This window comes from Lacerta agilis, chromosome 15, assembly GCF_009819535.1.
Source record: "Lacerta agilis isolate rLacAgi1 chromosome 15, rLacAgi1.pri, whole genome shotgun sequence".
NCBI lineage: Eukaryota > Metazoa > Chordata > Lepidosauria > Squamata > Lacertidae > Lacerta > Lacerta agilis.
This window is the reverse complement of record NC_046326.1, coordinates 8,023,322-8,045,014: the sequence shown is the minus strand read 5'-3', so window position 1 is coordinate 8,045,014 and position 21,693 is coordinate 8,023,322. Positions and strand designations below refer to the sequence as shown.

General features: G+C 42.7%; 1 protein-coding gene across 1 annotated transcript in view; it reads left to right on the top strand.

Annotated features, from left to right (window-relative positions):
* Positions 1-21,693, top strand: part of UNC5D (unc-5 netrin receptor D) — a 407,047-nt gene that overhangs the window by 320,476 nt on the left and 64,878 nt on the right. The window contains 4 exon segments of the mRNA XM_033171586.1: positions 4,820-5,005; positions 13,896-13,974; positions 13,976-14,271; positions 20,479-20,563. Of these exon segments, the coding sequence (XP_033027477.1) occupies positions 4,820-5,005; positions 13,896-13,974; positions 13,976-14,271; positions 20,479-20,563 (646 nt within the window).

The window sequence follows — 21,693 nt, the reverse complement described above, 5'->3', positions numbered from 1 at the left end:
TTGTGATTGTGGGTTCTGCTAGGAAAAATGTACAGCAAGCAGAGGAGATGAGTGGCCTGCACAGCTTATGCAAAAATTCTACTATAAATGAAACAAAATAGAAAATTCTTTCCAGTAGCACCTTAGAGACCAACTGAGTTTGCTCAGTTGGTCTCTAAGGTGCTATTGGAAAGAATTTTCTATTTTGTTTCGACTATGGCAGACCAACACGGCTACCCACCTGTAACTGGTACTATAAATGAGATAATTAATCAATTATGATTCCTAATACATTAGATCGAAATGTTTCATTTTGTGTTTCTTCACTTCTTAAATTCTCTTCAGGTTTTTAATGGAACTGAATAATGATTAATGGAAACTTCATTACCGTAAAATGTATTTTGATAGATGTTGGCCAAGTTGGGAAGCACAGACCCTCCAAGTGTCCCTGTTTTCCAGGGATAGTCTCGGATATGCAGAAGCCGTCCCGATTTCTGATTTGATCCCAGAATGTCCCGCTTTTCCTTAGGATGTCCCTATTTTCATTGGAGAAATGTTGAAGGGTATGGAGTTATCCAACCCCAGAGTCATCTGAAGGCAATCCTGTATAAGGGAAGTTTTTAAAATGTTTAATGTTTTATTGTGTTTTTATATATGTTGGAAGCTGCCAAGAGTCCTGGGACAACCCAATAAGACAGGCATAGGCAAACTCGGCCCTCCAGATGTTTTGGAACTACAACCATCATCCCTAGCTAACAGGACCAGTGGTCAGGGATGATGGGAGCTGTAGTCCCAGAACATCTGGAGGGCCGAGTTTGCCTATGCCTGCAATAAGATGTATGGGTTATAAATAGTAAAATTATCATTGTGGAACGGGATGTCCCTATTTTCATCGAGAAATGCTGGAAGCACAATGTCTTGGCTCAGACAGAACACCAAATTGTGCTATGGGGAATATGTGCCCCAGGCTTCAGACTTGCATGCTCCTCCATCCTTCCATGAGCCAGTTGCCTCTCTGCTCTCCTGGTTTGAGACAAAGCAAATATGGCAAACTTTGGCTTGCATATGCCAGGTTTCTGATCCTAGTTTACACAGAAAACACAGACCACAGTTTGTCAGATCAAGCAAAATGGGCATATGATCTGCCTCCAGCCAAGAAAGAAGGGAATTGTTATGTCTCAGTACAAGAGGGGCACAGCACAAAATCACGAACCAGATTCTGCTGTTGTGGTTCTTCCAGTGTGATCTTCCATTAAGTGCCACCTCCCCATAAAATCTCATCTCTCTGTATCAGAAAAACACAGATCATGAGATAACTTGCAAACCAGGCAGTGGAACTTGATAAAGCCACCTTTTTATGTTAAAGTTTTGTTGGGTTTACCTAAAGATATTGTCTTCCAAGGTGAGTTTAAAGACAGATGCAGGCGTATTAAAAGTCAAATTTATAAAATATTGTTGTTGTACTGGCCTAAGATGCACAATATGTGTGTTAATAATTTATAATGTAATATAATAATGATATTTGTGTTGCCCAGGTTATGACTGAACATTGCTTTTACTAAACCCAATTGCTGTCAGGGAGCACACAGAAAATATGATTAAAAAATATCATTTGATGACGCAGCTTTGGAAATATATTCAACCTTAGCCTATTAGTCTATATAGGTATCTGTTTTATGCTTTGGGCTTGTTTTAGTATTCCACACCTTCTAACAATTGTTTCCTGGTTCAGGTGAAATGGAAAGCTATGGTTTGATTGTGGTTTGTGTGAAGGGAGAAGTAAAGCGAGTTCCGTGCATGAGCAAAGAAATGTTTGTGCTTATCTCAGTGACCATCAGGGGATGCGGGTGGCGCTGTGATATAAACCACTGAGCCTTGGGCTTGCTGATCGGAAGGCTGGTGGTTCAAATCCCAGCAACAGGGTGAGCTCCCGTCGCTCAGTCCCAGCTCCTGCCAACCTAGCAGTTTGAAAGCACGTCAAAGTGCAAGTGAATAAATAGGTACCACTCTGGCGGGAAGGTAAACGGCGTTTCCGTGCATTGCTCTGGTTTCGCCAGAAGCGGCTTTGTCATGCTGGCCACATGACCCGGAAAAACTGTCTGCGGACAAACGTCGGCTCCTCGGCCTATAGAGTGAGATGAGTGCCGCAACCCCAGAGTCATTCACGACTGGACTTAACTGTCAGGGGTCCTTTACCTTTACCTTTTTACAGTGGCCATCTTAGCTGCAGTTACAGGTAGGTAGCCGTGTTGGTCTGCCATAGTCAAAACAAAATAAAAAATAAAAAAATTCCTTCCAGTAGCACTTTAGAGACCAACTAAGTTTGTTCTTGGTATGAGCTTTTGTGTGCATGCATGTATCTGAAGAAGTGTGCATGCACATGAAAGCTCATACCAAGAACAAACTTAGTTGGGCTCTAAGGTGCTACTGGAAGGAATTTTTTTATTTTTTATTTTGTTTCATCTGAGCTGCCTCAGTGTTTAAAACTTGTAGTTTATACTCTGCATTGGGTTTTTGTTTGTTTGTTTTGTTTTTTTCAAAAAAAATCTGTATTCTGTATTTTGCAAAGTTTTTTGGCCAAAAGCCCTTCTCTAGTTAGGAGGTCTTCTAGCAGGCTCATGCATACTGCCTTGAGTTTAAGGATGGAACAAATGCATGAATAAATATACCAAAATAAGATACAACTCTTTAAAAAAAAATCCCATCTGGTCTAAAATAAATACAGAAAGCAATACACACACATTGCTAGCATTATGTTCCCTTTACTTTCCACTCTTCCATCAGAGGGAGGTTGTGTGTGTGTGTGTGTGTGTGTGTTTAGTTTTTCCTGAAACAATTTTAAAATGAATGTTTCATCAACATTTGGCATTTTTGGAACAAATAAGACTGTTTTGAAATGGAAGAATAATTGTTCATCTTCCCACAAGCATTTCCCAACATGATTCAATTGGGATGAAATGAAGAGCAGGGGTCTTTCCTCAAGATGGTGAAATTTGAAGTTAACCTCTTGGGTCCCACAGAAAACCAAAGAGAAATGCATTATCATCGGAGTTCATCTGACCCTCTTATTACAGCCCTTTAGGAAATCCCTAAATAACCATTTATTTCCTTGGTTTTCTTTTGAGTTGTTGGTTTATTGAAGGGCCTGTTGTTTTAATTGTATTTGATATTGGTTTTTTAATATTAGGGGACTGTCTGTTCAATTATTATCCCTGACTTTTAAAAAATATTTTTTGTTTCTGTATTATTTAATTTTGTAAGTAGCCTTCACAAATCCTTAAGTGTCAGACTAGGAATCTTAGGCCATGATGGATAGATAGATAGATAGGTAGATAGAGTCATACCTCGAGTTGCAAACGCTGTGGGTTGCAAGTTTTTGGGTTGCGGACTCTGCCGAACCCGGAAGTACCGGAACGGGTTACTTCTGGTTTTTGGCGCATGCGCAGAAGCGCAAATTGACGTCACGCGCATGCACAGACACGGCACTGCAGGTTGCAAATGCTGCGAGTTGCAAACGTGCCTGCATGGATCACGTTCGCAGCCTGACATATGACTGTAGACAGATAGATGATAGATATACATAGATGGAAAGAAAGGTGGATAGGTAGATAGGTAGATGGATAGATAGATGGATGGGTGTTGGTTTTTTAAAACATTTTTATTTCATATTCCCAGGGGTCTGCCAAGATAAAACCTCAACTTCTAGTTCTTTGCTTAAGTAGAAACAGGTTTTTTTTTTATTTGTGTGTGCGAATTTAGAAAAGTGTTTGTGAATTTAAACTGCACTGTCTCTCAAAAGTTTAAATCAAAGATGGAGAGTTGGTGGCCCTCTAGTTGTTGTGGGGCTCAAACTCCCATATTGGCCAATAATCCAATGTGCTGACTGGGGCTGATGGGAAGGGACCAGGTTCCAAAACGCTGGTCTAGACTCTCTAGATACCGGTACCTTTGTCGCTCTCTTTCAGTTGATTTATAGTCTATGTTGCTTGGTTTGAAACATTTGAAAAAATAGTACAGAAAAAAATCCATTTGGGGCTTTTCACATGCCCCTGAAATGGTGGTGGTGGTGTTTTTTTAAACAACCCTTCAACCAACATTTACTGTGACATTGCCTAATTGGTCCCACTGACAAAGATTAATGCCTTTTCTGTGTGGGGATTTTTTTTTTTTTTAAATTCAGACAAGCTTCATGGATCCACAACTGCATGGTTCCAATGACATAATTCACTTTTCATATATTTGTGCATCGTTTTCCTTACCCCTACCCATTTTCTGGCATAAGAGATTTTCTGGGAACAGAATGACATTCTGCATTGTTTTACTTAAAAACGAACAAATGAAAATATCTTCCCAATGTATCACTTCCTTTTCTTCTTAATATTTGTCCAGAAGGTTCAAATGAGATTTGGAACACCAGACTGCAGTGCAGCAGAGCTATTCAGATGCTGACAATAGAATTATGAGGAGTGGGGTTGAGCTGGGGAAAAAAGTTATCTGACCCACAGAAATAAAGTCTAATAGTTCAGTATTTTAAGAGTGTCCAGTAAGGCAGGGTTTCTCAAACTTGTGTCTGCTGAGAAGGGGCTTTCTAAACTTATTCCCCCTTAAGCTGTCCCTCAGCTGTACTGCAGCAGAGCATGAGATTTGCATCTATCTGCTGTACACAAATATGCAAGAATATGACATTACAGAGGAGGAAAGAGAGAGGCCAAAACATGGTTGTCCCTTCCTAAATCCATACACAAGGATGTTTGGTGTCTCATTGCTGCTTCTTTCAGGACACAGATGGGAAGCCTGAAACCTGTTCCTCATTTTGTTGCCTTTCCTTCTCTCCTTGCAGACATTGAGAATGCCACGGACATTGCCTTGTACTCAGGTCTGGGTGCTGCCGTCATTGCAGTGGCTGTCATTGTCGTTGGTGTGACTCTCTACAGACGGAGCCAGAGTGAATATGGTGTGGATGTGATTGACTCATCTGCCCTAACAGGAGGCTTCCAGACATTTAATTTTAAAACTGTCCGACAAGGTTGGTAAAGCATAATGCCACTTATTGAGAAGAGTCCATCTTTGCATGCAAAAGGATTCAGGCTCAATACCAGGTTTCTCCAGCTAGGGTGAGGAAAGTCCTCTGAAACCCTGGAGAACCACTAAGCTAGGTGGACCAAGAGTCTAACTTGTTATGTTCTTGTACGGTCGTGGTGGGAAAACTGCTTTCATGGTGGTTATATCCTACATGACACCTAAAGATCTGTACTTGGAAGCAGCACAGAAAGGGCTGCCATCTTGGATTTAGGTACACACTGCTGTACTGATAATTGCAGCCATCAGCATTTGTAAGCCTATAAGAGGTGCCTTTTTAAAATGTTTTGAATGGGGGGGGGGAAGTGGCATTATCATTTCTGTAAAAAAATTCTGGCAGTGGGCGAGTGGGAGGAGAGATTGTGATAGAAGCTAACATCACACTTTCACTGAAAACCATGCATGCACAGGTCCTGGAAAGTTGAGACTCCAGTTTAATCTTACTGAAAACTACGGTGGATCACAAGACATTGGGGACCAGTTATGTATGCCTTTGCCCCTTGATTAAGTGTACTTAACTTAGGGATTTGAACCACAAACAGCACCTTAATACATTCTCATTTTAGTATAATTTCTACCAGACATTCTCCACAGAGCAAGTGAATAGCACACAGATGTGGGCCCTTTTATCAGCCCATGGACCACATTCCTTTCTGGGCAACCTTTCAGGGGCCACATGTCCGTGCTGGATGGGACCAGAGGTAAAATTGGGCAAAGCAGTGCATGTGAATTTTACACACTCACACACTCTTCACTAACTTCCATGCAGGCTCAATCCAACTCTACAATTACACGATTCTATGTAAAGGCATTATCAGAGTTCAAGAGCATATTGCTTCCAGGGTCAAGGAGGGTGCACAGCAGGATCAGTGGGGAATGTGACGTGGGGAGAGGTTGTGTGGCTGGGTATGGCCTGGGGAATGTCTTCAGGGCCAAACAGAGGGTGTGTGTGTGCTTTGGCCACTGGGCCTGAGGTTCCCCATCTTTTTCATATGGTAAGAATAAGAAGCATCTGGTTATAAAAGTGTGGGTTTCTTTTACATGTATTTCCATTCTTCCTAGAAAAATCCACGGACTCCATTATTTTGAGTTCTGCAGTTCAGATGACTAAAGTACATCAGTACTTCAGACAGTGGGAGTTCACAGACACAAACACACCAAAAAAACAACAACACTCAAGTCATGCATCAAGACACACTCATGAGGTCTAAATTGTGCTTCTTTCTGGGAACAGTCTTTCCTTGGGACTGTGAGGGAGTAATTTTATGTAGTGGGTGAGAAAAGTTCTTTGAATTTCTATCACTCTCTTTTCTGAGATGGAAACCTTATTGAAGGTGGGAGGAAGTGTTGGGAGATGTGTGAACATAGCCCTGTTTTAATTCTTCCGAAGAAAAATATGATACAGTTTCATAGATAAATATGTAGATGTTCTCCTCCCCATGGGGCACGCGCCTTGCAAAGCATAAATTAAGATAAGCGAGGCAGAGAAATTAAGGACAGTTGGTATATGTGTCTATTTAATCAGAGCCTGCTTTATTATAAATGACGGCTGATTTCTGATATATGTTTATTTCAGTTCATTACCAGAAATGCATACTTCAAATGTAGTTTGCATGCACGCTTTAATAGCTGCAAATTCTGATGTGTTAAATAACTTTAGAATCTGTTCTATCTTTCTATTTTCCATTGTTGAAATTCGATTCAAGATTGAATCTTTCCTATTTTCACCATTGCTGCTTATTTAACTAGCTATTCTGAAAATTGTTGTTATCAGTGTGCAAATATTTCATCTGACTTAACATCAGGTGATTTCAGGCTCAAATCCATAGACGGATGTTTGCGAGTACTGTAGTTGGAGCTGGAGATCGACTTGAAACAGATGATAGTCATTTTACTACCCCTTGAAAGAATCAACCCAGCTGGTAGATAGGACAAAAGTTTCCATTTTATAAACAATGTAAAAATAAAATAAAATAAAAAGTGCACAGAGGCAACCTAATTTTTCTTTCTTTCTCTCCACTCCCATCTTCTGTAACCTTTTTAAGACCTGTACAAGATGTCGTGCTTTTCTTCAACTTTTTCTCCCAATAGAAATGAGTGAAATAAGCAATAAGCAAATATTTCTGTTTCATTCAGACCTCATTTGCTTGAATTCCCATTCTACATTATGGCTTAAAACAAAATAAAATGATGCTCATATTTTTCATTCTTTTCTAAAAAACGAATGCACACCCCTATTTTTCACTCATCAGTAGCTCAGTTGGCAGAGCATGAGACTCATGAGTTTGAGTCCCACGGTGAGCAAAAAGATCCCTGCATACAGGGGGTGGGCTGTACGACCCTCATGGTCCCTTCCAACTCTACAAGTCTATGATTCTATGATTCTACAGCCACTGTTTACAGGTAAACTCTAGGCAGCTGAGTCTTAAGTGTGGTTATTCCAAAATGACTTCCATCTTGCTCTGAGAGAGCCAGTGTGGTTTAGTGGTTAAAAGCGGTAGACTTGTAATCTGGAGAACCGGGTTCGCGTCTCCGCTCCTCCACATGCAGCTGCTGGGTGACCTTGGGCTAGTCACACTTCTATGAAGTCTCTCAGCTCCACTCACCTCACAGAGTGTTTGTTGTGGGGGAGGAAGGGAAAGGAGAATGTTAGCCACTTTGAGACTCCTTAGGGTAGTGATAAAACGGGATATCAAATCCAAACTCTTCTTCTCTCTCTTCTTCTTCTTCTTCATTCCCAACAGGTCTGCAGAGAGTTACAGCCTCTTGATCAGTTGCCCTTGTAGGGAACTGATTCAGCAGGGAAGAGGGTGGGTGGGAATAGCACCAGAATCAGTTGGCGCTGCCTGTCACTGGCTCTACCTCCAGCTACTGTTTGAGTTCCCTGCCACCAAATCAGATCATCAAGCTACAGGGTTCTGAAACCACGAGGAGGCAGAATCTGCTTGTTGACACTTGTAAGATACAGCCAGCAGCTGCTATCCCACGGGAAATCCAGCTTGCGTGCATGAATGTAGGATGAAACTGCATACAGTAAATCACTGGCAACAAGGGATGGACAGGTGTCAGTTTGGGTTTCTCCTAGTTTCTAATATTTCCGGTCTTCAATTCAGTTCTCTGATTTCTGCATCAGTTTGGGATTTATTTATTTTTAAAGAAGTCGTCATCAAAGTGCATGGTTGTTTTAGTGCATTCTTTCCCCCCCAGTACATTTTTGCAAGCATTTTCCTGTAGTATAATAATGCATTTTATATCTTGTTTCCACTAACAGAGGCATTTTTTTACACACACATTCACCCTAATATATGCATTTTTGTGGACATTATTTGGTTGGAGAATTGCAGATTCTCCTTAAGTTATTAATCATTCCAGCTCTAGCATTTCATCACTGTTTGCAAATGATACCTATCATTCTGAATGGAAATAGGACAGAACAAAGCATGAAATTTAAAAATTTGTTGGGGAATTGCTTACCTGCAATGAGATGGGGCTATGATTTTAATAGCCTGCCACACCCACCCACACCCAAATCAGTAGTCTTTCAAAGAGACTTCTTGGCGCTTGGAGTTAATTTTCTATAAAGCTTAAGCCGCTGATTTAAAGGTGAGTAAGGGCTTAAGTGTAAATCATCTTAAAAGAGCTTGGAGACCAAACAGCAGGGTTTCAGAATTTCCTGAATCCTTGTCTCTTCTTTTTAAAATTCCCCCAAGTATTAAGATGAAAAATGAAGGCACTGGAACACACACACACATCCATAACCCACCTAAAAATCTAGGTCTCCGATTCTTCAATTTCCTCAGCATTCTCTGGGCCAAAGATCTCTCATAATAAGATTGTTAATTACCTTTCGCTGCTTGTTTTATTTTTATTTTTTAAACTGAAATTCAACACCACATTAGGAAATGAAAAACATAGAAAACAGCATAAGCTCAGAAGGGTTCAAAGTAAACTATAATAGGGCAGTTCATGTGGGAATTGAAGAAATTAGCTACAGACAAAAGCTTAAGGATATATAGAAAAATAAACCTTGTTGTTGGGGGGGGGGTAGAATTTTGGAGTATGAAAAAGTGCTGGCAGGGGACTGAAGTTGTCACACAGAAGTTTGTTGTTGTTCAGGTTCGTGTCCGATCTTCATGACACCATGGACCAGAGCATGCCAGGCACCCCTATCCTCCACTGCCTCCCGCAGACTGGCCAAACTCATGCCAGTCGCTTTGAGAACACTATCCAACCATCTCACCTTCTGTCGTCCCCTTCTCCTTGCGCCCTCCATCTTTCCCAACATCAGGGTCTTTTCCAGGGAGTCTTCTCTTCTCATGAGGTGGCCAAAGGACTGGAGCCTCAACTTCAGGATCTGCCCTTCCAGTGAGCACTCAGGGCTGATTTCTTTAAGGATGGATAAGTTTGATCTTTTTGCAGTCCATGGGACTCTCAAGAGTCTCCTCCAGCACCATAATTCAGAAGCATCCATTCTTCGGCGATCAGTCTTCTTTATGGTCCAGCTCTCACTTCCAAACATTACTACTGGGAAAACGATAGCTTTAACTATACGGACCTTTGTCGGCAAGGTGATGTCTCTGCTTTTTAAGATGCTGTCTAGGTTTGTCATTGCTTTCCTCCCAAGAAGCAGGCGTCTTTTAATTTCGTGACTGCTGTCACCATCTGCAGTGATCATGGAGCCCAAGAAAGTAAAATCTCTCACTGCCTCCATTTCTTCCCCTTCTATTTGCCAGGAGGTGATGGGACCAGACACAAAAGTTAGGTGAAAGTATTCTCAACCATAAGGCATGTGGGGGCAGAAATCATAAGAGTGCTTCTGGATCAGGCAAAGTGCCCATCTAGTTTAGCATCCTTTTTTCACAGCGACCGACCAGGTCTCAAGCAAGGCAGCGGTGGATTTCCATACTCTCTTCGATATTTGGAAACTGGACTGTGGGGCGGGCGGAATCTAACCACAGCCTCAGGAAAAAGCTTGATTTAATTGACACTAATTTGGACCGCGTTCTGCCCTGATGATGTTATCAGGAGTGCAGCAGAGTCCTACCAGATCCCACCTACAATCCCCCCACCGACATGCCTGCCTGCCTGGGTCCCTCCCACCTGCTTCTGTGATGGCGGCAGTAGGATTAAAGAATGTCTCTTCTGTTGCCTCTCTGTTGCCTGGCATAGTGCTGTAACTTTATGACAGGCACGAGTAGCTCTGGGCAATATTATTTTCCCAAGGCTACTGATGTATCACGAGCTTGACAGGGTCCAATTCTTCCCTCAAAATCCCCCAATGAGCCTGGGATGTCAAAACAGCACACTAGGTGTCAGATAGAGGAGGAGAAGATCAATATCTGCCTCTCAGGTTCCACAACTGCAAGAACAGCAAGGAAGAAAAGTAGGGATGGAGTTGGCAGTGGGAAAGAACAAGGTAGGAAAAGAGGGTAAATTATTATTTGGCTCAGTTTAAAATCAAAGCCAAGGAATGGGGGGGCTGCTGGTCCATTAAAGCATCTTGTATTTTAACTAAGCACCATGAGCTACTCAAATTCGTATGTCTGAGTCAGAAAATATGAATTTCTTTCACATCACTAATGAATAAGAACATGATTTCTCCCAGCTAATTATGTTATTCTGGGGTGGGATCACTGCTGGTTTTGTCATGAGAAACTGTACTGGATATTATGACAATGTCAATAAGCACTGGGGTGTGTGTGTGTGTGTGTGTGTGTGTGTAACCAGCCTCTTTTAAAACAAAGCAACGTAAGTATTTGGGGGTAGGGGGGAGAACATTTTTGATGAGTGGCTAAAGATAGAAAACAAAAGGTAGGAACGACACAACTATTTTTCTGTGAGTGTCATCGTGAGCAAAAAGAAGAAAGTGATTATGGAAATTATTCAAATACTTGTCAAAGCACGTTATTCACTGTTACTATAAAATCAATTCTGTTATTTCTGTGAGTCATTCCAAACATAGTGTGCAATAATCGAAGAGCAGCAGCAACAATTTGGGTTCGTGCATTCCCTGCTTCCTCTCATCTTCCAGCACTGCTGGTAGAAGATTTCTCATTATGTCTAAGCTAGGAACTTTTGTTTGTTTAAACAGTGGCTTGTTAAAAGGGATATCATCAGCTGTGGCTTGGTCCTGATTTCTTACAATAACCCATTAGCTTAATTAGCCACATTTTGTCCTTGGCAATTGCACTGTTACTTTATGAAGTGATCTTTACATTCTCGTCATGGCCAAGCCAGAGGAGAGGGGGAAAGGAAGTTGGCTCACTGATGTTCCTCTAAGATGGGCCTATAATAACATGCTCTTAAAGAAGTCCCCTGATTTACATTATCTCACAGATGTGTACCATTTGACTGATGCAGCTTCATCAGATCTGCACTACCATTCGCTGTCACCTCCTTTCCCTCGTGTGAATGAGGTCCATGGAAACAAAGGGGCTATTGCCTTCTCTACTCTTAACATCTCTGCATTGGCCACGTGCATTTCCTAAAGAGAAGTTACTTGTTCTGGAGAGGCTCCCAGTTACAAAACACAAATAAAGCTTGCCCGACAGCCATAACGGTGCTATAGTTTCATCAAGAGAGCCAGCGTGGTGTGTGTGATTAAGAGTGGTAGACTCGTAATCTGGTGAACCGGGTTCACTTCCCCGCTCCTCCGCATGCAGCAGCTGGGTGACCTTGGGCTAGTCACACTTCTCTGAAATTTAATTATATATTTTTTAAAAAAATTAAAAATTGTCAGTAGCACTTTAGAGACCAACTAAGTTTGTTCTTGGTATAAGCTTCCGTGTACATGCACACTTCTCTGAAGTCTCTCAGCCTCACTCACCTCAGTGTTTGTTGTGGGGGAGGAAGGTAAAGGAGATTGTTAGATGCTTTGAGACTCCTTAAGGGGAGTGAAAGGCAGGATATCAAGTCCAAACTCCTCTTCTTCTTCTTCTTCTTCCTGACTCAGAGCTTATATTTAATTTGGAGATTCTTCCCTTTCCTAACTGCCAGCTAAGACCCTGATCCAGACAGGCATCGGCATGGGCTTTCCCTCTGAGTAGTCTCACATAAGAGTAAGGTAACAGCTTTCGGTGCACTTTCCTAGCAGCCTCCTGAAGCTCCTACTGTCTTAGTATCTCGTCTGCTCCTGTAATTATGGGGATGGGATCCAAGATTGCGCAGCTGGCATGGAGACTGGAATGTCAGGGTCTGAAGGTTCTGCAGGAATGACAGGCTCCTCAAATTTGCAGGCAGTGCTAGAGGTTGCTGACCTCAAACTCCTCTCTGTAGTATGAAAGTAATACAGGCCTGACTTGCAAGAGTATAGTAAAAAAAAAAAAAAAATCACTATAATGTGTACTACAGCTGAGCATTTCTGTGCTGTAAATACTAAATATTGCTGTTGTTTCTGTTGCATCTGCTAAATATACATGGTTCTACTGGTGGTTTTTAAGTTGATCCTGAACTTAGCTGGCCATATAGGCGTTCACTGTCTTAATCCCGACTGTCATCCTGATCTTTAAGGAGTATTCTGGAAATCTGAATGTTTTTATTTTGAATGGGTGTCAGTTCCCATTGTTTTCAGCCGCTGTGCTTCAGAAAATCCAAACAAAATGTCCCTTTGGTCTCCCGCATTGGAAACTGCTAGAGGTGGCATGGCCAAACACAGGATCTGGGACTAGATAATGGGGAGGTTTCAGATATTTTGAATCGCCCTGTGCAAAGGGTGGTTACAGCACATTCCACCTGGGGGTTAAATTAACCCTAACCATTCTGTTGGTGATATGGATGAGAAAGCTGAACCCCTCAACCCAGCATAGGTAGAGAGTTCATAATCTACTTAACCAACTTTTTTGACCCCTACGGCAGTCAGTTTCTCTCAACTGAATTCATAGTACCTCACAAGATTTTTTGAGAGAATAAAATGGGTGGGGGTGGGAGAGAGACTGTTTCCTTGGAGGAAGTGGGGTTGAACACCACAATTAACAAATGTATTGATTATTTGTTGCCAATGTGAAATAGTTCATCTTCTGGGATTTTTAATTTTACCGGTAATTTGTCTGTTGATGTCTTCAGTTTTCAGGATTGATTTGGATGAAATGCAATTTCCATATGAATGTGCTTATAAAATGCTTAAAGTACATGAGTGAATGCATTAAAAATCATAATTGTGTAAAGTAATGCTCATTGGGGCAGGTAATATACAATACTGTACATACAGAATATATATTTACATATATACTAATGGGGTAGAACTGGCAATGATGGACCAGGAAAAAAAAAACTTTAGATCATGGTGGATAGCTCAATGAAATGTGCCACAGCTGGGTGTGTGTGTTTTAAGGCAAAATATAGGAAATGGAGTTAAAATGAAATGGCCAATATTATAATAATCACATCTGGAACATTTTGCATAGTTCTGGTTTGGGCATTGTTCTCAAAAATGATATTATAAAGCTGGAAAATGTTCAGAGTAGGGCAACCAAAACGATCAAAGCACTGGAACAACTCCCTTGTCTTTAGGCTAAGTAGTATTGACCAAATAATGGTTTACACCTCATTAAGAACTTGGCCAGCGAAGGGGAACCTTTGGTTCTCCAGATGTTGAACTAAGTCAGGATGAGGAACCTGCAGCCCTCCAAATGTATTTGGACACCAATTGGTCAGCCCCAGCCAGCATGACCAATGGTCCGGGATGATGGAGCATTGATTGGCTAACGTTACATGGAGGGCTACAGGTTTTCCATCCCTGAACTAGGCAATTCTGTAGACAAAGCTATAAACACAACACTTGTCTGTTGTACTGTACAAAACAATGATAACCAATTGCCCGATTGATTTCCTTCCATCAGGTAACTCCTTGCTTTTGAACTCATCCATGCAGCCTGACCTGACCGTGAGTAGGACCTACAGTGGACCCATTTGCCTTCAACCCCATCGACAAGGAGCTTATGACTGAATCATCTCTCTTCAACCCACTGACTGACATTAAGGTCAAAGTTCAGAGTTCATTTATGGTTTCTTTGGGCGTGACCGAACGATCAGAGTACCACGGAAAAACACATTCTGGGACATTTCCACATGACAGTAACAGGACCTTCCATCCCATACATGCAAAAAACAAATCTGCATACATTCAGAATCTCTCGTCGCTCTCCAAAAGAAGCGAGATGAGGGCCACGGGTATCTTTGGCCACCTGGGAGGACGTTTAGGAATCCCAAACACAGGTGGGTTGCTGCAAAGTCTGAAGGTGTTTTGAAATGCATTATTAAGTGTTGAGGTAAACCTTTCTCTCTTTCTCTTTAAAATGTGCTGTCATAGCAAGTTCTCTCAGTGGGGCCTGTGACATATGAACTCTTGCTTGCTGTTGTTGTTGTTGTTGTTGTTCAGTCGTTCAGTCATGTCCGACTCTTCGTGACCCCATGGACCAGAGTACGCCAGGCACGCCTATCCTTCACTGCCTCTCGCAGTTTGGCCAAACTCATGTTAGTAGCTTCAAGAACACTGTCCAACCATCTCATCCTCTGTCGTCCCCTTCCCTTGTGCCCTCCATCTTTCCCAACATCAGGGTCTTTTCTAGGGAGTCTTCTCTTCTCATGAGGTGGCCAAAGTACTGGAGCCTCAACTTCAGGATCTGCCCTTCCAGTGAGTACTCAGGGCTGATTTCTTTGAGAATGGATAGGTTTGATCTTCTTGCAGTCCACGGGACTCTCAAGAGTCTCCTCCAGCACCATAATTCAAAAGCATCAATTCTTGCTGTTACCAGCTGACAACTTGGTAAAGACCAATAGGGAGCACTCACAGGATGTCTGAGCAGTTGTAGCTCATAACCCATGGGTAGGCAAACTAAGGCCCAGGGAACAGATCCAGCCCAATCTCCTTCTAAATCTGGCCCACGGATGGTCCAGGAATCAGCGTGTTTTTACATGAGTAGAATGTGTGCTTTTATTAAAATGCATCTCTGGGTTATTGTGAGGCATAGGAATTCGTTCATCCCCCCGATAGATAGATAGATAGATAGATAGATAGATAGATAGATATAGATAGATAGTCTGGCCCCCCACAAGGTCTGAGGGACAGTGGACTGGCCCCTGCTGAAATTTTTTGCTGACCCCTGACATAACCTAATGAAATAGTCCACTCTTGTTGCTGGGCAATTGAGATTGAATAGATTTCCCCCAAGTCGCTAGCACAGTCCTACTAAAAACACAAGTAAAGCCACATTGGATTAGACCCAGACTTCATATCGAACAGCATTCTCCTTCTAACACTGACCCAGTTCCTGCCACAATGCTTTAAACCCTGCCTTACTAGGGGCTGTCTAGTGAGTCAATCAGGATACCTAGATGTGTGCTAAACCTCTGGCTCTGGCTTTCACAGAGCCTAGGGCTTGCTGATCAGAAGGTCAACGGTTCAAATCCCTGCGACGGGTGAGCTCCCATTGCTCGGTCCCAGCTCCTGCCAACCTAGCAGTTTGAAAGCACATCAAAGTGCAAGTAGATAAATAGGTACTGCTCTGGCGGAAAGGTAAACGCTGTTTCCGTGCACTGCTCTGGTTCCCCAGAAGCGGCTTAGTCATGCTGGCCACAAGACCCGGAAGCTGTACACCGGCTCCCTCGGCCAGTAAAGTAAGATGAGCGTCGCAACCCCAGAGTCGTCAACAACTGGACCTAATGGCCAGGGGTCCCTTTACTTTTACCTTTACTCTTTGCCTACAGGGGCACATGAGGGTGACGGGATACAGGGCATCCTTTCAACAGGGACACTGCACTCATTGGCCATTGAGAGAGAGAGAGTTGTAACAGGCAGGGAGGAATTTCAAAGCAGCAGCTTTGTTGGCATGGCCAACACTTCAGGACTCCCCTGATTTCAACACCACTGCCTTGCTCCAGTGAAGTGCAGGGCTGCCAAGCACCAGGAGGACACGACTGTACTCCTTCCCCACCAACCTCTGCTGCTCTTTGCATGAACAAAGGCTTCCACCTAGCATTTGTATTTACTTTGCAATGCTGAACATTCAGTACTTTTAAAAATAAAAGCTTTATTGATATTAAAATGGAACATTGCTCACAGATACGATGATGATTAATCTCATATGTAATTTGATCCTCTCTCAATATTTACTAGTTTCAGTCATGTACAGCCAGAGGTCTTAAATGGAGCATGGATAGAATTTATTACTGAGCTCCTAAACTTCCGAGATTATAATTATACCACTATTTAGGTCCACTTCAAAATGTAGAAGTCTGTCACAATGATTTTTCCGCTCGGCATAATTGATCCATAATAATAATAATATAATAATAATAATAATAATAATAATAATAATTTTACCTTGCCCATCTGGCTGGGTTTCCCCAGCCACTCTGGGCAGCTTCCAACAAAATATTTAAATACAAGAATCTGTTAAACATTAAAAGCTTCCCTAAACAGGGCTGCCTTCAGATGTCTTCTAAAAGTCTGGTAGTTGTTTTTTCTCTTTGACATCTGGTGGGAGGGCATTCCACAGGGCGGGTGCCACTACCGAGAAGGCCCTCTGCCTGGTTCCCTGTAACTTGGCTTCTCGCAGCGAGGGAACCGCCAGGAGGCCCTCAGCACTGGACCTCAGAACGATGGGGGTGGAGACAAAATCAATTTTCTTGTTGTACTTGATCAAATAGTTGAGATGAACTATGCTCAGAGGATGAGGCCAGCAATGTTTTAAAAACTAAATTTTCCCACTGCCACGTGGAACCGAATTACATTAGCCCAGCGGTAGCCAACATGATGCCCTCCAGGAGTTATGAACTGCAGCTCCCATCAGCCCTGCTCTTTTGCCATACTGGTTGGAGCTGAAAGGAGTTGGAGTCACAACCATCTCGAAGGCAACGTGTCTGCTACCCCCACATTAACCACTGCTTTTAAAAATTGTTTGTTTGTTTACATATTTAAGGTTTTACATATAAATCCTTTACAACATTTTATCGTGTCCCTGCACTTATTAATACCAGCAGTTTAGCATGAATTTAGGTGTGTTTCAGATCTATTATACCCTTATTTTATACACTATTGACAGCAGGAGGTTCCCCTTTTCAGTTAGGGTTCTGTCCTTCTTTGGCTATGGGGAAGATTCGGTTTCGTTTTATTGCATTTTATCAATGTATCTTTGTTGGAGTAATTTGGAAAAATGGGTGAAATTGCACTAAGTCCATGTCTTTAGCTGCCTATCCCCAAATCTGGATTTTGCTTAGAATTAACATGCCAGCTTCACTGGGCGATTTAGAAATAGTCCAGGGCTAAATGTCTGGAGCATGACTCATCCACTCTCCCTTTGTTTGAGGAATTGTCCGAGGCTGCATTCAGCAATATTGGCAAGAATATGAAGCATTCACACTCAGTGCAAGGTATCATTAAAGTCGAAGGTTACATGCTGTATGGTTCAGCATAGCATGGTGAGCTAGCATGATAAAGTGCTAGTGGATCTCTCTTTATACCTGTACCTTCCCAAGATTTACTTCTAAAACCAGAAGAACTGTATTATAGTAGATCAGTTCATGATGTTCCAGGATCTCTTAAAGTTTATCTAGCCAGTGTGTTTATGCTTGTCTTGTGCCATGAGACAGTAAAAGCTTTATACTCTAAGCTGAACTGAATGGGAAAGGAGATTTATTAACTGGGAATTCTGGAAAAGGCTGACGACTGGAAAACAGGAAAACTCTGATTTTCAGCTGGAAGGTTCTGCTGGAACTGTGAATACTCTGCCGATCACACTGGCCAAAGTGTGGCATCATATCAACAACAGATGGTGGGCCCAAGCCTAACAGGTGATGGGCAAACTGGCTTGTACAAGTTGTAACAATCCAGGCACACATCTCTCAGTTCCTTTGAGTGCTATGTGCTAAAGATGGCAGCACACAGATTTACTTCCCATGAAGTTCGGTAGAAAGTAAAAAAAGAAAAGGTAACAATATTTTATATTAGCTGGCCCGGCCATGCGTTGCGTTTTTTTGGGTTGGCGCATGCAAAGCTGTGGCGGCCATTTTAGGTGAGGGCACTGGCGACCTTAAAGAGCATTCTCCCCCACCCCAGTCCCAAAATTACCCAGTCCCAAAATCACGCTCCCCAACAACACAATCCCCTCAGAGCTGTTCTTACTCAGTGCGACCTCTCAGGCATGCCTCCTGCTCCTGCTCCTTGTTTTTTTTTTTCTCTCGGTGCATGCGAAGATGCGGCGGCCATTTTAGGTGAGGGCTCATGCATTGTTGCTCTGGACAGGTCTGATGATGTCGACGGGCGATCTGCCTTTCTATTGGATGCTGTTGGAGTCTTCATTCCTTTTGCTGGTGAGGTATAATAGGTGCGGCACTTCCCCCCTTTATCCTTTATTTTAGCATTACGGGTGTGGTTTGTTTTAATTTTCATTACGCCAGATCCTTCCTTGATGGTCAAGTTACGCTTTGTCCTAATTTGATGAGATTTGGTCCAGTGGTTACGGAGCAAGGTGGTGTTAAGCGTGCACGCAATGGGAATATATATATATATATATACACACACACACATATATATATACATACACATACATACACACACACACACACACACACACATATATTATATATATATATAGAGAGAGAGAGAGAGATTTAGAAAAGATTTATAACAGTGGTAGAGTACCCTGTTATCAACCATTTCTAAATATCAAAACTTCAAATGTCAGGCCTAGGGGCTGAATGCAGCCCTTCTGAAATCTTGCCTGGCTATCAGCACTCTTCCCAGGTCACGCCCCCTTCCTAGGCCACTCCCTCTATTCCCAGGCTGTCCCCATAGCTGTCCTGCCCCATGTCCTCCTTGAGTGCTTTTGGCTAGCTGGGATGTTTCCTTGAACTGCAATAATGCCTCTTGCTTGTCTGGATGACGGATGGAGAGATGGGTGCAGGTGTATGACTTTTCCATAGCTGGAAAGTAGCCTCTTGCTCCAACCATTTCCCCCTACTGTCACATGGCCTCTGGAGGAGTGGTCCATGAAGCCACCAGGCTGTACATCCCCCCCCCGTCTCTAAACTATAATATACAATTTGGAAGAGAGTCTTAACATACAATTAAACCTACCTCCACCTCTGCTGCCACCACCAAATGTTTGCAGAAATCTCATTCCACAGCATTCTTGGTACATAACAGCTCACAGTGGAATATTTACATTTCAGACAGGTGCTGAGTTTATTTTGTTGAGAAATGCCATCAGCTACCAATGAGTTCCTTGATTCAGGAAGCCAAGGCTGTAGCTGTAGTCATCATAACAATGAAAATATAATGATGAAACGCTGGCACTGAATGAATTTAAAGGTTTCAAGAGAACAATCAGAATATATGCTGGTGAACTATTTGCATGTAAAATTTGATGGATATGAAGAAGAATGTCCATTGATCTGTGCAGGATGGATGTAAAGTTGACAGGATTGTGATTTACTGGAACTCTTTTTGGATTGTGTTCTGTTGGCTACATTCCAAAGGATGATTAACATTTTAGCAATACTACATATTTATACAAAAGGTCAGTCATTTCACATCTGAATTCTTTAAGAGCTCTCAGAAGAATGACTCCTAGCCCTTAAAACTTCACCCTTTTTCACTGCTTTTGCACAATGGTTCTTCAAGTACCCTTCTGGGGGGCGGGGGCAGGGGCAGAGAAGGAGATGATTCAGACATAAGAATTGATTTATGTCCTCTTATGTACCTCTTTTCATGGAATCTAGTGGATCACCTGCCACATCCGTGAGAGCTGCTGCTCTGCCTGTTTTATGTTTCTTACACCTTGGGGTGTTTTCTCCATTTGTGTATTTTCTCCTCTTGCTGCCACTATTTTAAACATGCTGGCATTGTTTGGGACTCAGCTGTGCCCTTACTGATGTATGGACCACATTATAACAAACATGATTCTAAACATTATGAAAACATGCTGGGGTTGTATTGAAGGGCATTCTTTTTTGGAGGTTGGTGGTTAGGTATGTAAGTAAGTAAGTATTGGAGTGAAATATTGCCTGACTCTTGTACAGAGTCAGACCATTGGTCCATGTAGACCAGAACAGTCCAACACTGAATGGTAGCAGCTCTCCAGGACTCCATACAGCTGTACCTGGAGATGCCAAGGAAATGCATGTGCTGTACCTATGAGCCCGTAGCCCTTCTCCAAAGCAATCTCTCTTGCATTTTCTGAATACTTCACACAATAGAAACCTCATTTTAACTATGACCTTGAAGAGAGATTGTAAGTACCAAAATCACAGTATAACTAATGCCTGTGAATTGGAATGTGATCGATACCACAGTGTTCAGGTGATGACAAAGATCCGTCTCACCAGTATGTTCCATTAGACCAACGCTCTGCTTAAGCTGTGACTCACTTCCAGCAGAAGTTTGATACACCCCTAGTATCTTTTGTTCTTACTTTGTTACAGGAGTTAGCCTGCTGATTCCACATGGAGCCATCCCTGAAGAAGCATCTTGGGAGATCTACCTTGCCATCAACCAAGACGAAGCCAGGTAAGACAGGAGCAAAAAATGATGCACATATTCTAATCGAAACTGTTAAACGCCAACTTATAGAACATGAATGGGGACCCTCTCCCTACACCACCAAGGCAACTGGACCCCAAACCCTCATCAGCCCCTGTCAACATAACCAACAGTTGGTGTTGATAGGAGTTGGAGTCCATCAAGAACTGGAGGACCAGAGGTTTCCCTGTCGCTGTTCTAGAAGAAAGGGGGATTAATTGAAGTAACTGCATAATTTCCATTGATATACAAATATACTGCTGTTCAAAAGAAGAAGGGTATATATAACTAGAAACTGAACAGTAGTCACTATGTTGTTGTTGTTGTTGTTGTTCAGTCGTGTCTGACTCTTCGTGACCCCATGGACCAGAGCATGCCAGGCACGCCTATCTTTCACTGCCTCCCGCAGTTTGGCCAAACTCATGCTAGTCGCTTCGAGAACACTGTCCAACCATCTCATCCTCTGCCATCCCCTTCTTCTTGTGCCAGTAGTCACTATAAAAGGTAAAGGGACCCCTGACCATTAGGTCCAGTCGTGTCCGACTCTGGGTTGCAGTGCTCATCTCGCTCTATAGGCAAAGTAAGCCGGCATTTGTCTGCAGACAGCTTCCGGGTGATGTGGCCAGCATGACAAAGCCGCTTCTGGCGAATCAGAGCAGCACACGGAAACCGCCATTTACCTTCCCGCTGGAGCGCTCCCTATTTATCTACTTGCACTTTGATGTGCTTTTGAACTGCTAGGTGGGCAGGAGCTGGGACCGAGCAACGGGAGCTCACCCCGTGGCAGAGATTCGAACCGCCGACCTTCTGATCGGCAAGCCCTAGACTCTGTGGTTTAACCCACAGCACCACCTGGGTCCCTATAGTATGCTCTAAATTAGGGCTACTTAAGGTTGTGTCTTCCCTCATCCCTGATACTTGGCTATGTTGGCTGGAGCTGATTGGAGTCTAACAACAACAGAAGGTGGGGAAAGGAGGTGGCCGTTACTTTCTTAGCGTAATGGGGCAAGAAGGACGGGGAGTGCCAAGGCGTTTCGAAGCTAGATCAACCACTGCTTCTCCTTCTATTCTTGCTAATACTCTTTCCATCACCATATTTATGCCTTCAATTCAAGCCC